General features: G+C 39.0%; 1 protein-coding gene across 1 annotated transcript in view; it reads right to left on the bottom strand.

Annotated features, from left to right (window-relative positions):
• LOC128744329 (alpha-tocopherol transfer protein-like) overlaps positions 1-14,764 on the bottom strand; it is a 37,708-nt gene extending 22,944 nt beyond the window's left edge. Inside the window, exons 1-3 of the mRNA XM_053841235.1 lie at positions 14,164-14,764; positions 4,800-4,894; positions 4,461-4,614 (exon numbers count right to left, since the gene is read on the bottom strand). Coding sequence (XP_053697210.1) covers positions 4,461-4,614; positions 4,800-4,894; positions 14,164-14,347 — 433 coding nt within the window. The 5' untranslated portion in view covers positions 14,348-14,764. The remainder of the gene's footprint in view (positions 1-4,460; positions 4,615-4,799; positions 4,895-14,163) is intronic.
• Between the last annotated feature and the right edge of the window lie 670 nt (positions 14,765-15,434).

Here is a 15,434-nt window from a genome sequence, read left to right as displayed (position 1 = left end):
CCTATCTGTAAAAATTGAAAGCCATGAATCACAAAGTTTTACCAACCGCACGGGTGCACCGCAAGGGAGTAATCTGGGGCCATTACTATTTTCATTATTTTTTTACGTCTGCTATGTAATACCATCAGGTCGGTTTCTTGTTTATGCTGACAATCTTAAACTTTGCTGTGGTGTACGCTCGACAGTTGATTGTATCGAACTACAGCAACATCTCAACGATTTCCCCAACTGGTGTGCTCAAAATGTGCTAATCCTGAGTGTGGCTAAGTGCGCAGTGATCTCATTTTCACGTAGAAAAAATCCAATCCAATGGAATTACTCTATATCTGAAGAGGCAGTCAACAGGGTAACCGTAGTTAGAGACTTCGGCGTACTCTTCGACACTCAAATGACCTTTAGAGATCAGTATACTCACATAATTGGTCAAGCGAAAAGAAACTTGGGTTTTATTATTGGACTTGCCAAAGGATTTACTGACCCATATTGTTTACGAGCACTGTATTTTGCCCTTGTTCATTCCATACTGGAAGTCCTCCTGTAGCACTTCTGACTTTCGCCAGATGTTTGATGAATTCTCTCCAAACAGTGCATGTAGCTTGTGATTCATACGTCTTCGCCACTCTCCGCTTTCTGTTTGCACTCCGCCAATTGTCGTCCGCAACACCCTCCGCTCGAACACGACAAAGGCGCGTATGTCTTCCGTGAGCAGCATCACCGCTTAAAGTCCATAAAAAACTACCGGTTTAATAAGGGATGTCAGCGTATGCTTCTAGATCGTAACATTTTGCGAAGGGTAAAGTAGGCCCGGTTTCCCGCTTGAATGCTCCACTGAATCTACTTACTATTGTTGTGATCCCAAATATACGAACTCATCTACCACTTCTAGTTCACCGCCGAAAAAGGTTACCTCTTTGAGCCTCTTTCTTTCATACATTTGATCCCCGATGTCCAATCTTCCTAGACTCCGGTTTCAATCTGGCGTAGATTGTCTCCGCCGTCGCAAAGTTTCTGGCTATGATATTAACATTTGCATAACATTTGTCATTTGCAAAGCTTAGGAGTTTGCTACGTTCCTGGTAAAAATCGTGCTTCTCGTTTCGATGCCTTTCGATACTCCTCGGATTACGCCGTCACCTTGTCTCAAACCTCGCCGCGTCTCGAAAGGACTCGCGAGTGTCCCCGAGTTGCGCACGAAACACGATCACTCGATCCAATGTAGCTCTTATCAGTCGCGTCACTTTAGCCAGAAAACCGTATTCGTAATTTGTCATAGCTGCCAGTCTCGATCGATTGTATCATATGCTGCTTTAAAATCAATAAAGATGTGTTACGTGAGCGCAACATTTCCGCAAGATCTGTTGTCGGTTGTCGTTGATATCCGGATTACCTTGAGGTAGCTTCTCTTCCTCCCAAATCTTGGAAATAACCCAGCCATGGGAACATTTCTCGGCCATGGTTAAAAAGCTCTGCCGATAGGCGGTCCTTACCAGCGGCTTTGTTGGTCTTCATCAGCTCAATTTCTCGTTTACTTGCCGCAGATCAGAAAACCGTGACATTACTATCTTTCATGGGCAGCTCTAGGTTAACTTCTGTTCCGCTTTTTTCTGCAACTTCACCATTGTCCTCGTGGTGATCAATGTGTTCATCGAAGAACTGCCTCGACTACATGTTGACTAACTCGCCCTCGTTTGTAGTCACATACCCTCCCTTGTTCTTACATATGTCAGGTTACGATGTGTTCACCTTGTTCACTTTCTAATTCTTCACGATCTCTGTCCTCCTCAGGACCTGTGCCCGTCGGTATTTGGCCAAGTTCTCCCTAGTGGCAATGCTCAGATATTTTTTTTAAAATAAACTCAAGTCATTTTTTTTCTTTCCATCGCTTGTTGACGTTCTCCACCAAAGCCAATCAGTACTGAGAAGTGAGATATGAGTGGCGAAGTGAGTTGTGAGAAGTAAGTGATAATTAGTGAGCAGGGAAAATTAAGTAGTGAATAATAAGTTGTGTGTTTCACCAAATTCAAAATAGTGTTCAACACGATTAAACGTTCTAGTACACGATGCAATCGATTCATTATATAATATTTTTTGAAACGGTAGTTCTTTTACAATTGACGAAGGGACGGTAGAAGAAAGTAATAAAATTTTAGAGTGATGGGAGGAACAGAGCCTTCAACCCGAAGATCCGCGCTGAGAATCGCGGCTAACACGCTAACGGACGAATAACGTCACGTGCAGTCCGGTGCCTTGTAAGACGCAAGTGCGTGTACAGTTTTGTCGTCCCGTGAGTAAAACGAGTTAGATTAAAACTTCTCAACACGGTGATTCGTTTACAATAGATCGAGGAAGAGGCACAATTTGTGTCTATAAATAACTCAACACACTAGATGGTGGAGTTTGAAGATACGTCGCGCGCTTAATAACGGGGTTGTGCAGTTTCCTTTTGTCTGGCGAGTGTTATGGGTCCGAATTCGGTTATAATCTCAGATTATAGCTTGGTTCGACCTATGCACCTTTCAGCATTGGACACAAGGTAGGCGTCACAACGACTACTTGTTTAGCGTAGCTACTAATAACCCCCCCCCCCCCTCCTCTCACCTTTCCGCTTTATCTCCTTCACTCTAAAATTTCATTACTTTCTTCTACCGTTCCTTCGTCAATTGTAAAATAAACTACGGCTAAAACACGAGGTTGGTCGATTCATTATGGCCAAATTCAGTGCGGTGAAATCGGTCAGCAGTGAGGATGGTCGCAGGGTCCTTAGTATTGCATTTTCGCGCGCCAACAAAAGTAATAGTACACCGCCTCTAGTTTCTGATAATAAAAAACAGAAGTTGGTACTAGTGTTTCATTATACGCCATGCGTGAGAGTATGCTTAAAACCATCAATGTTTCCCTGTTAAATATAACAGATGTCGCTACTTGGTATTGTACGCCTATTGTACATATTAAAAACTACCCAATTTTGCACCACAATACATTTACTTAGCGTGGCAACACCACTCTCGTGCATTTAAGTTTTTTGTGTGTCTATCGTTAATGGCAATACAGCCCGGACTCGATTATCCGGGTGTTCACTTTCATTTTAAGCCCGGTTGATTGAATCTCCCGGATAATCGAATCATATTTTTGGTACTAATTTTTTTGAGTATCATGGTTTTTGACTTTTAGGAGTCATAAATGTATTTTTTTTATTGATTAATTTCCCCTAAAGTTAGAAAATTCCTTTCTTACGATTTTTCACTGATGAATTTTATTTTTGGTGTAAATTTTTTTTTGTATGTCATGTTTTTTTTTACTTTTAGGCATCATAAACGTTTTCCATTATTGAATAATTTACCCTAAAGTTAGAAAATTCCTTTCTTTGATTTTATTTCACTGGGGAAGATGATGACAAACTACGTGGGGTCAATCTTATGAACCTCGTCTGCATATTAGGAGGTTCCAATAGAATCCAATAGATGCGGAGTCCAAATAAGTTACGCATTTTCGAGAAGGGGACGAATTAAGGTGTAATGTAGGACTGTAAGGCAATGCACGTACTTAAAATGTCGTCCAATTTTTGAGATAAATACCCACTGGCGTGTCGTTTTTGAGACTATCGTTATACCACAGACAAACAGACATAACACTCGTTTTCCATTCTTCGTACCGATTAAACCGTCATTTCAAATTTGGGCTTAGTTGGGAATGTCTCCGTTTTGGTCAAAGTGGCGCTTTTTGACGAAAGAAGGGGAATTCCCCATAAAAAATACTTGCTACTTCGAGGGATACTCCTGTTGCTATTTGATATTTGGGAATGTCGATCATAAATGGTGCTAATGTTCAGGCTAAATGTGAGGTACGATCATTTTTGCAAGAGTTATGTCTGTTTGTCTGTGGTTATACTGTGACGATCGAAAATCAGTTTCGGATCAAGAATCACACCAAGGTCGTTCACATGCACAACCCTTTTCAGTACTTGGCCGTCAATTTTGTAGTCGAAAACTATAGGCGAGTTGATTCGATGGAACGCCACAACCTCGCATTTAGAGACGCTGACAGTCAAGTTATTCACTTCATAAACGTATTCAAAAGAAGTTGAAGGCTATGGCAATCCTCGACGCAATGAATCATCAACTAGATTTTAAAATCGTCAGCCTAAAGCAGTCGGCAGCCCCTTTCACAGGCAGAGGTAGCGTCGTTAAAGAATAAAATGAACAAAAGTGGTCCTAGCTATTGCCTTGCGGCACACCATCACACGTTTTGTGTTTTGCTCAGTAATATTAAGAATCGCCCAGAGGATCTCAAATAGCTATTACAGTCTGAATTACAGTCTGAATCAGACTGCTGCCTCATTTCCGATTGCAAACGAAACCAAGTTTTCATGCATTGTTCGTAAAATCCCACAAACTAATACTTGATTTCGTTTCCTGATCTTACGTTTGTCTATCGTAGTTTAAGTTACGAGCTGTACTTACTGCCCACCTCCAGCACCAGTATCCGACTGCCGTTCTGATCGCGCAGAGGTTGAAAAAACACCAACCCTTCCTCGTAGACGTGCTTCACCGTCGCCGGAAGCAGATCCTTGCAAATTTCTGGATGTTTCAGTTTAAACCGGTAGTAGCGCTGAATCTGTTTTTAAACCAAAAAGAAACCAAAAAAAAATGAACAAAAATAAAACACGCGCAAAACAAATAACGAAACGCTTCAGTGGTTAATTTACAACTCGTCACAGGAAGTGACTTATTACGCTAACTATATGTGTGCATATTAGCGGCTAAGTTAGATGAGCCTCGTGACGTTCGAGGCTTACTCACCAGGGCAAAGGCGCTTTCCGGATAGTATTTGCACGGTCGCAGGAACTTGACAAGGAATGCATCGTCTTCGATGGGCACGTAAAGTGATTTTTCCTCTGCAAATAGGGGAATGAGAAGAAAAAGTTAGATCGTGGATATGAATTGCGCCTATTCATTAGGTAATGTTGTTGAGTTGACCTTTATGACCCTGCTCGTGCCTGCTCGACGATAGCCCGACTTTCTTTGTTTTGATTTACGGTGCGCTCGTGTATCTTAGTTATAGCTTAATTAGCAGTGAAGCTATAGTTAGCTGTTTTCATTACAAGCAGGTTAACGATAACGGCAATGGAATTAATTGCAATCAAAATCTGCTGACGCGATCAACACGAGCTTGCGGGAAACTTATATTACATAATTCGTATAATTACTTCGATTAAATCCAATGTTTACGGAACGTGAGAAAAATTAATAGAATTTTATGTAAATCTCTTGATTGACGAGCTGATTGTTATGCAATATTACTGGCTATTCGAATGTATTAGAAATTTGGAAAATGAGTTATGACTTTTCATGAAAATGAACTATTAAAGTATCTATAAGCTAAACTGCTCTAAACATAAACACCCACACAATAAACAGAAAAGCTCGTCGAAAGCACAATCAAATCACTGTACGATTGCGATGGCAACGACGCCATTCGCCGCCGCCACACTCCTTTCGCTGCTAGCTGCTGTCACACTGCGCTACCCTTGACCGAGTACAAAAGTAATGGCTTTGGCGGCGCCGTTCACCGCCACCGTCTTGTGTATCGTAAAAATTTGTCCATTCGCGTTTATATGAAGTTGTCAAACAAATGCATTTGTTAACAACCGGCGGCGCTGGTTGTGATGCTAGACGAGTTTATTAATGCGTCGCAACAACACCCGGTCAAGTTCAATGGTGATAATTTCGAACCTGAAAGCGGAAGCTTTGCCTCGCAATGGCAGTCTGAATGTTTTATCAAGAACACGATTAGTTTTCGTTTGCTCGGGCTGTGCTGTGAAGAAACGTTGGAATTCTTAGGTTGGAATCTTCACTCGTTGCGTCATTTTTAATGCAAATTAGCTTTGAAAATCAGGGGAAAGTCCTCTACGCAAAAAGGAGAGACCAAGCCTGTGTATCGAAAACTGGTTCTACACTGCTTTGGATATGGGCACAAACTAAAATTAGTATGCTCCAAAATAGAATTGAGTTTTGGCGGTATGGTAGTTCTACTCCATCTCTTTTGGTGTAGGCCTATTTCTTAAATTTCAAATAATATTGAAAAAGACGAAACACTAAGAAATGCTCTTCATAAAGACTACAAAAAACGAAAGAAGTAAACTATCCAAACTTATTATTTAAACTGAAAAACGCTCCTAAAGGGCAAAGAAAGCGAAAAATGATTCTAACTTAAGCTTAAAATCGTTGCAAACGTTACTGAAGGCCAGACCAAACATGGCACATGATCAGCATTAGGGCTACGGTTTCGTGTTTGATTGTAGCGTGTCATTACCGTTTCTAATCGTGACTGCCATCATTGCTATACTGCCACGATGCCGCCAAATTTCTATTGCAACCTTTCGAGCTTGAATTATTATTGGATTTTCCAATGGCTGCACATAGAACGTTTTATTGACAGTTGTATCAAACAATTGCCATGATTTCTATTCATCTCAAGGATCTCAAGATCTTTGTTGCGTGCCAAATTCTGCACGCACCATTTAAAGGTGCATAGTTGATACAGAATGGAATGCAGCAGTGATACAGAAATACTTTTAGGTTGTTTTTCAAATTGCTCAAATTGTTATATGTAGTATCTTTTTTATGTAATGAGTGCTGGTCGAACTATTACGATCACATCTACAGAAATTGTATTCTAAGGGTTGAAGGTGCAAGACAAAGACAATTTGTTTTCGTTTGCGATCCTCAGACGTTTTGATAGTAAACAGTAAGAAGTTTTAGATGCATTGAGAGAGATTTGTTTTGTTTTTTTTCTCGAGAGATTGCCATGCATCGTCAGGGCATTGCGATACTCAAATTGTCCCAAGAATTGGTCTAAGGGTTCACCAATGGGATTATACCACTTATCGCCAAATCGAGTAATGCTGTTGTCGGTTTCCAATAAACTCTCTCATTAACGGTCTTATCTTATAAACTCGTGTTGTACTATGTTAACCTTTTATCCTCAACATACATATTCTCTTGTTGATCGTCTTCCCGTCCATAACGCGATCCTGTCTTTTGCCCATTACTACAGAACCCGTTCCTTGCTAGTTGGTCGCTTCACCACAGATCTGCATAGATTTGGCCTTGCTGCCGCGGTTCCTCCACACCTTGCGACTGATCTCCTGCAGTGTCACAATGCCGACCTTTCGGTGTTCTAACTGTTCATGCTGTTCCAAGTCTATTCCATCTCTATTTGAACTCATAGAAGGCTCATAGACATAATCATTTGTATAAATAAATAAATAAATTTTTCGTCACCTTTGCCTAAAGTTTGTTTGGGTAGGTTGCCTTACTAAGCCCATGCTACCGAGTTTCGTGATGGCGCTGCTATCCTAGCTATAGTGCCGAGGAAAACACGCTTGTTAGTTCAGCCGTTCGCTGCGGGTCAAACGCTGTCGTGAGCGGCTCCGTACACGTACACGAGTGCACGCGCTTATTATGTTGAGGAGGCTTCTAGGCGTCAATAGCCGCCCCTGACAAGACATCCTCGTTACTACATTCGGCGGAACAATGAGTGCCTCCTTCTCTGTCGGTATAGGGTATACCTTAGATTTCTATTAAGGTTGCTCGTATTCCGGCTTTCTAAGAGGCTGAGGATTACTATGGGGTCTTTTTTATTTGTACATTGGCGGTCCGCCCTATTCAGTCGTTCACCAACCTTTGCAGCGAGTTTTAATAAGTGTATTTAAAACACCTGCAATTGGGAGGAAACACGCATGGCTGTAAGCTATCGTAAATGTATGTTCCGAATTCATTACCTTCAGTTGGGCATGCTTCGTCTGGACTGCTTGATTCAGCAACAGATTACACTGGATGTTAGCTTAATGTAAATGTTGTAAATCCCTAGTTAGCTAAAAGTTGTGTAATGATTTGTACTGGGCATTCTAGGTAGTTGAAAACTTGAGAGTTTAATTTCTTCGTAGTCATGCTGGTAGCTGGTATAAACCATTATGAATTTGTATCTGTGTGAAAAAAACCAGTCCGTTTTTTTTGTTTTCCTGGTTTATTAATATAATAGTCGCGAATCCTCAGGTAAATCTTCAGGTCATCGGCGTTAAATAGGCCATTTAAGAACGTGGTTGACATCATTTAAATACAGCAGGAAGATTAACGGTCCCAAATATCTGCCTTGTGGAATTTCAGACGAGGCCAAAAACGCATTAGATTGGAAACTTTCAACCGTGACAATCAATGTACGACCTGTGGGCTAGGAATTAAACCAACGCAACGCACTTCCGCCTATACCGAGTCTTTCCGATTTAGCAAGTGCGATAGCATTTTATGATGTGAGACATGGGAGATTCGTAGTGGCTCATCTACCTGCGATGAATCCATGTTGATCATCACTTAGCTGCAGTGTAACATCAGCGGAGTCATGATTACAAGCTCGAATAACTTGTAAGTGGCACAAAATAATGAGATTCCTCGGCGGTTATCGATATCTTTCCGATACCCTTTTCTATGAACAGGAAATAGATGAGACGGACAGGCTAAACACGAGCCGAAATGGAATAATCAGGTTTTCAAAAACTTAGACCGGGTTTAGTTTAGGATTTTATCGTTACGGCGGTTTATTGCTTCGTCGATGTTAAGAGTACCCAGCGTATATTCGCAGTTATCCCAACGGAATATTATTAGCAGGCCGAACAACTTGGTCGTCTGGGATAACTTCATCGTAAAATGTTTGCCCGAATTTATCAGCAAACAGTTGGCAGATATACTGAGAATCCGCAGCCAGGGACAAGGAAGGTTCGATGGTTGCAGGAAGGCCCGATTCCTTACGCCGATCACTGACATACTTCCAGAAACGGTTTTCGGTTTCAACTTCAGAAGTTGAGCTGAATTCTCTGCAGGTGTTTGAATCTAAAATATTCCCGACTGGTTCTGTTGTATACAACGTCCAATCTTATGTAATACTAATGCAGCGAAAGTGAACGAAACTTGGAATATAACTTAAGCGCGACTTCTACGGTACATAGAGGGTTCGGGAAAATAAATGGAAGCAGATTGGACATACCTCGAGGAGAAAAACGAACAAGAATTTAAACGGAAGCAGCTGCTTACATTTTAAGTAAACGTTGAAACACAGAATGCTCTTTATTGCAGCGGGTACATTTATTGAGAAATATCAGAGGGTTCGCGGACAAATTGAAATTGGAAACTGCTGTCCTGGATCCGAATACGGTCATTCCAATACCTTTCCAAAATTAAAAACATCTTAAATTCTAAAATCGTGAAATTCCAACATATTATTGCTGGAATTTAAAATCCTAAAGCTTTGGAATCCTGAGATCATGAAAACTTTAAATCCAAAAATCCCGAAACCCTAAAATGTTGCATCTAAGCGAATGTTGTATTCTAAGCATTTGTTAAGCAGGTTGCTTACAAAGTCATCTGAAGTAAGAAAGAACGAAGGATAAATTTAACGAAGAAGAACGCTTCGTATTTAAAGGTGAGCAAAGTGCAAATATTTCTGTCCTTTTTTTTGCTTTGAGGAGGAATCACCCTTGCCTAAAGTTATAACGTGCCATAAACTTACAATATTTCAATTCAAAAATACTGAAATCTCAAAATTTAAAAAGCAAATTAAAATTTTATAATAAGATCATAAAATCTTCACGACATCCTAAATCGCCAAAATACTAAATTATTTTTGTCTTAATAGAATTGATGTATAAGCAAGAAATAATAGGAAAGATTCCTTTAATTCTACTTTATAGTAAGTGACCTGAGCCGGAATTTCTCCATTGTTTTAACTTGTAAATTTGAAAAACATCAAATGCAAAAATCATAAAATTCTGGAATCCTAAAATCGCAAAACCCTTAAATCTTAAAATCTTAAAATCCCAAAGTCCAAAAGTCCTCAAAGTTTAAAATACCCAAATCCTTAGAATCTAGGATCCAGAAATTCTCAAATCATAAAAGCTCAAAGTTCGAAAATCCTAAAATCCTCAAAACCTAAAATCCTAAAATATACTAACATCCTAAAATTTTTAAAACTTAAAATCCTAAAATCTCAAAACTCCAAGATCCTGAGATCCCAATATCCTAAAATCCCAGAGTTCTGAATTCAAAAAAATCCTAAAATCTCAAAATGTCAAAATCCTAAAATTATAAAATCCTTAAATCCTAAATTGCCAAAATCTTAATCCAAAAGTCTTACCCTCCGTTACTCGCGCTGTTGTATTTTGTACAACGCCTGTGAACCGTTAACTTTGTCTCGGTATATCTCGGGATTCCAACAATAAAGAAAATTACTGTTTTCAGCAAAGTTGATCCGCAGACTAATATCTTTCAAACCCGAGAAAAGTTTTAGAAGTTTTTCACCAAGTGGCATTAGTATTCGAGTGAATCACAAAATCTGAAAATCCCAAAGTTTAAAATCTTTAAAACCTAAAATTGCTGAAATTCCAAAATCCTTGAACTCCGAAATCCCCAAAACCCAAAATACACTAAAATCCCAATATCCTGAGATCCTAAAATGCTAGAGTTCTAAAATCCTAGAATCATAAAATTCCATATTCGTGAAATTTCAAAATAGTAATATCATAGAATTTTAAAATCCTGGAATTCTTAAGTCCTAAAATCCTAAAACCATAAAATGCTAAAATCCTGTAATTCAAAAATCGTAATATTTTAAAATCCTAAAGGCCTAAAATGCATAAATACTCTTATAATCTGAGTTAAATCTTAAAATCCTAAATTCCCAAGATCTTCACATTCGAAAGTCTTAAAATTCTCAAGTCCTTAAAACCTAAAGTCCAGAAATCCCAAATTGTAAAAATTTTATAAGGCCATTACAAATATTTTGAAAAGTTTTTGTCCCTCCGGTGTTGGGCCACTGATGGGGGGGGACGAAAAAATACAAAGAGAATTTTTTAATCGAGCAAAAAAAATATGAATTTTAGGCATTTTTATTAAAGTTTAAACGTGAAAATCAAATCTATTCTTGCTTTTAATATATACGTTGTTATTTTCCATGCAAAAATCTACGAAAAATGACAAAAACGAAAGAAATTTTTTTTGGTCCATTTTCGGAAATTCCGCTGTTTGAATTTCCATTTCTATTTCATGCTAGAAGCGTTAATTCAACTCGTACACTCATTTTTCAAGTTTTTCAAAAACTTTGAAAATGATTTGCAATAGCCTAACCTAAAATCCTAAAATTCCAAAATCTGAATCCTAAAATCCCAATATCCTGAAATCCTAAAAGTTTAGAATCCTGAAATTCTAGAGTCCTAAAATCCTAGAATCTTAATTTCTTAAAATTCTAGAACCCTAAAATCCGGCAATCCTGAAATCCCAGAATTCTAAAATCTTAAAATCCCAAAATACTGAAATTATAAGATTACAAAATCCATAAATCTTGAAATTCTAAATTCCTAAGATCTTGACAACCAAAAGTCTTTATTTCTAAAATTCTTAGGTCTGGAAAATCTAAAGTCCAGAAATCCTAAAATACTAATTTCCTGAAATCTCAAAATCCTAAAATCCAATAGTCATTAAATTCTAAAATCTTCAAATCATTAACCTTTACGTCCCCTACATAAAAAATGACGGTACTTGCAATTATACTTTTGGCTCTTTCTCCACTTATTTTCATTCAATTTTGATGCAATTAGTCTTAAAAGAATCACATTAGATTGGCTTTTAATAAAAAAATAAGTTAGTGAATTATGGTTCCATTTTCCCGGATATATTCCAGATCGCAGTGGGATTTTTTTGACGTAATAGCAGATGAAATACAAAGATAGCGGATATTCCGGGATGTTCAGATCGGTCCAAAATACACCCGAAAGTCCACCCAAAAACTCGCGTTGAAAAATTCATTGATTTTATACCCCATTTGCCATATTACTGAAGAAAATACAAAATAACCAATTTTTAGTTCCAGTAGAACCGATAACGGATGTTCCGGACTGTGGAACATGAACCTGCGCTTTACAGGCTAGTGTAAGATTTATTCTTATTGACCACAAATGAAATGGCTAACCTTTGCGCACTCTGTTAAGCAGATTTCTAGTTTTATTTTATTTGCTGCTTATGACGTCAAAAAAATTCCACTGCGATCTGGAATATCCCCATAGTTTACCAACTTATTTTTTCATTAAAGATCAATCTAATGTGGTTGCGTTAAGACTAATTGCATAAAAATGAAAAGAAAATAAGTGGTGATAGAGCCAAAAGCGTAATTGCAAGTACCATAATTTTTTATGTCAGGGACGTAAAGGTTAAAACCTAAATTCTAAATATCCTAAAATCATATTCCAAAAATCCTTCAGACTCCAAAATCCTAAAATATTTAAAACCTAAAATAATGAAATCCCATGATCCTGAAATCCTACAATTATTGAACGCTAAAATTCTACAATCCTATCTTTAGAGCTGAAAAATCTTTGTTTTCTAGAATAGTAAAATCCTAAAACCCCAAAATCTTTTAATCCGCAAATCCTAAAGGCCCAAAATCTTAAATTGCCAAAATCCTAAAATTCTACAATTCCAAAATCTTCAGACCCCTAAATTCAGAAATCCTGAAATCCTAGAAATCCTAAGATACTTACATCCCAAAATCCTTAAATCCTGCGATATTACTATCGTAAAATCTCAAAATTATAAAATCCTAGAATCCTGAAATTCTAAAATCCCAAAATCATAAAAGTCATTAAATCACAAAGTCAAAACTTCCTAAAATTACAAAGTCCTAAAATCCTGAAATTTCAAAATCTTAAAATCATAAAATCCCAAAATCGAGTGAATAGAACGCGTGGAGTGAGCCGGTTATTATGGTTGGTTTGGTTTGAGTTCATCCCAGGCAACAATGTAAGTTTTATTGTATTCTTATGGTGGTCTTCAAGACCAATGTTGGTCTTAAATGCCATCATAAGAGTATAATAAAACCCAAATTGTTACTTGGGATGTCTGCCAAAAACTGTTTTTTAAGTATACCATAAGTTTGCTTATTGTGTGAAACGACGCACTGTGTACCACTTTAGTTTTCAGTATTTTTTACGGCTTGCTTAAGAACCTTTTGCAGCGATCGACTGATTGATTTAGTTCCTGGTTGTATACTAACAGACTACAATCGTATCATAAATATTTATCAATTTGCGGTTCGGTTTTTCCACTTGTCATTCTACTATTTGTCTGTTACTTAGAATTTCCGATACGGTTCCAGACAATGAGTCAGTTAACAGTACGTTACTCTACTGGAGTTGGCAAACACACTTGTCGATGAAGACTCACGGTAAGTATATTACATTATCATTCAACTGCTAAACGCTTCTCGTCCTAAACGCGGCGAACAAGTGCAACATTGTAAGTGAAGCAGCCAACTACTAAATTTAGGATACAAATATACAAAAATATGCAAAATATGATTGTGGTGAATGGTTAATTTTAGTACAAGGCTAATGGAACATATGCTCGAGTGATTTCGCTTTGAATAATTTTTTAATAACAGCATCTGCAATACAATTTCTCAAATTAGTGTTGGCGATTGCAGTCAAGACCATTTTGCATAGTCGCTTCGGCACTTGCGAAAAAATATAAACACACACACATAAGCATACTTTTTAAGGTTCGACGTGCCGAGCTTAATCTAGCTCGGTAAATTTACTGCTGACTTTTGAATCGTTTTGTTGTTCTCCCAACCATACCGGTTTAGCAGATCTAAACGGCCTTTGGCCAACATATTTTGCAAGACAAATTAGTTTCAAGTTGTACAAACACACATTGATTGTTTTGAACATTTGAGCGAAGCTCAAGTTACGTGCAAAAAATGCTTAATTTAATCTAACTCGTTTCTCGTGGTTCCGCGTTTAACCTTGAAATCTTTCCCCGCGGGTTGGCTGTTTATCGGACGCGCGCTCGGCTCCTCACCAGAATTTAAATCACTAAGTCAGTTCTCGAACTCGAACTGGCACATTTTTCTCACTCAAGTGGCCTTGCATTACACCGTGCACCTGCCTCGGAACGATAAAACCTTTTGCTGCAGTCAGGCCGCGTGTAACAACATTTTTTTTCTGTCGATCATTTATACCTACGTTGTGCTGCTGTACGTGAGTACTCGAACCAGTGCAGTGCAAGTGGAATTCAATCAATCACCCACCTCACCCGCTCCCCGCCCTTTTATACTGACCTTGCAATCGAGCCCTCAGAACCTTAAACGCTTCGGCTACCACTTCAGGCGTCTCACGTAGCTCACGTGCGGCTTTTTCCTTGGACTTGGCATCGGTGAATTCATCGCTTTCCAGTCGGATGCAGTAGTCCTCGGTAAGGTGGATGTAGGGAGCATTGTTTTCGTCAAACTTTATGCTACCCATCGTATTTTTTTCTTGTAACTTTAGTACACTAACACAACACTACTGAAGCCCCCCTTTTTTCGAAGTAAACAAACACACTTTCTGACACTCAGCAGATGCGCTAAATCGATCGGAGTTGGCCGTAAAATGGTATAATTTTGTTGTTGGTATTCACACACTCGCCTCTTGTCGCCCGCTTCAGTTACTACCAGAAAGAGGTCGTTCGTTCTATTTGTATGTTGACTCGATGCTCCTCGAAGACAGACGGATTTGACGTGGGTGTTTGTCTTCTCAGGGGCAAACCGTACGCCGTCGCGACCGACCACACGATTGTTCTTCTGCCACTTCACCGACTGGTTCACTGGTTCACAAGCTAGTCTGTCTGTTAGCAAAAACCGCGTGCTCACCCGTTCGCGATGGAGAACTAACGTGAAATGATTCGCCGATGAGCCTCACTCAGGCCGATTGGTGGCGGTTGGTTGGTTGGTTCGTTGTCGTGAACCGAGATTTTCGTAACAGTAACCGCGTGAGAGTTGCTGCTGTTTGTTGTTTGTCTAGTCAATTGTTCGAAAAATGCTGTGGCAAGTGTATAATGAGGAATCGTCGGTACTCGGCTCAGCTGTTGTTCTGTAGTCGTTGTGCCTGCGAGAAATTGCATGCCAGCTGAGCCGGCTCGCTCGACACAGAATGCTTGCGTGTACAATCGAGAGAAAAAAAAAATAGAAGGGCCGCCGATTGGATGCGGAACTATTAAAATTGGTGAGTTGTTCAAAATGGTTCTACTAACGACTGGTAGTAGTTAGTAGAGCTGACATGAAAACGAAATGAGCGATTCACCGCGCCGCGGGCGAAGCTTCGTCCGATCGACAGGTTATCGATGTGTCTTCGCTGTGAAACTAACCCTGTCTGCGTGCCTTGCGTCACGGTGAAGGTGACGATGCTGATCTTGATTAGCAATTTTTACTATCCAACCTTGATGATTGCTGAGGCTGTGAGAGAAGATCAGTCTCTTATAAAGTAGGTAATGCCAGCATGGTAGGTATGTACTCAAAAATTGTCGGTTGATAATGTTGAAGTAGATATTCAAACTTCAAACTTCATCTTCAAA

This window comes from Sabethes cyaneus, chromosome 3 (genome assembly GCF_943734655.1).
Source record: "Sabethes cyaneus chromosome 3, idSabCyanKW18_F2, whole genome shotgun sequence".
NCBI classification, from domain to species: Eukaryota; Metazoa; Arthropoda; class Insecta; order Diptera; family Culicidae; genus Sabethes; species Sabethes cyaneus.
Note: the sequence above shows the minus strand (reverse complement) of the source record. Positions and strands in the feature narration are given on the sequence as shown.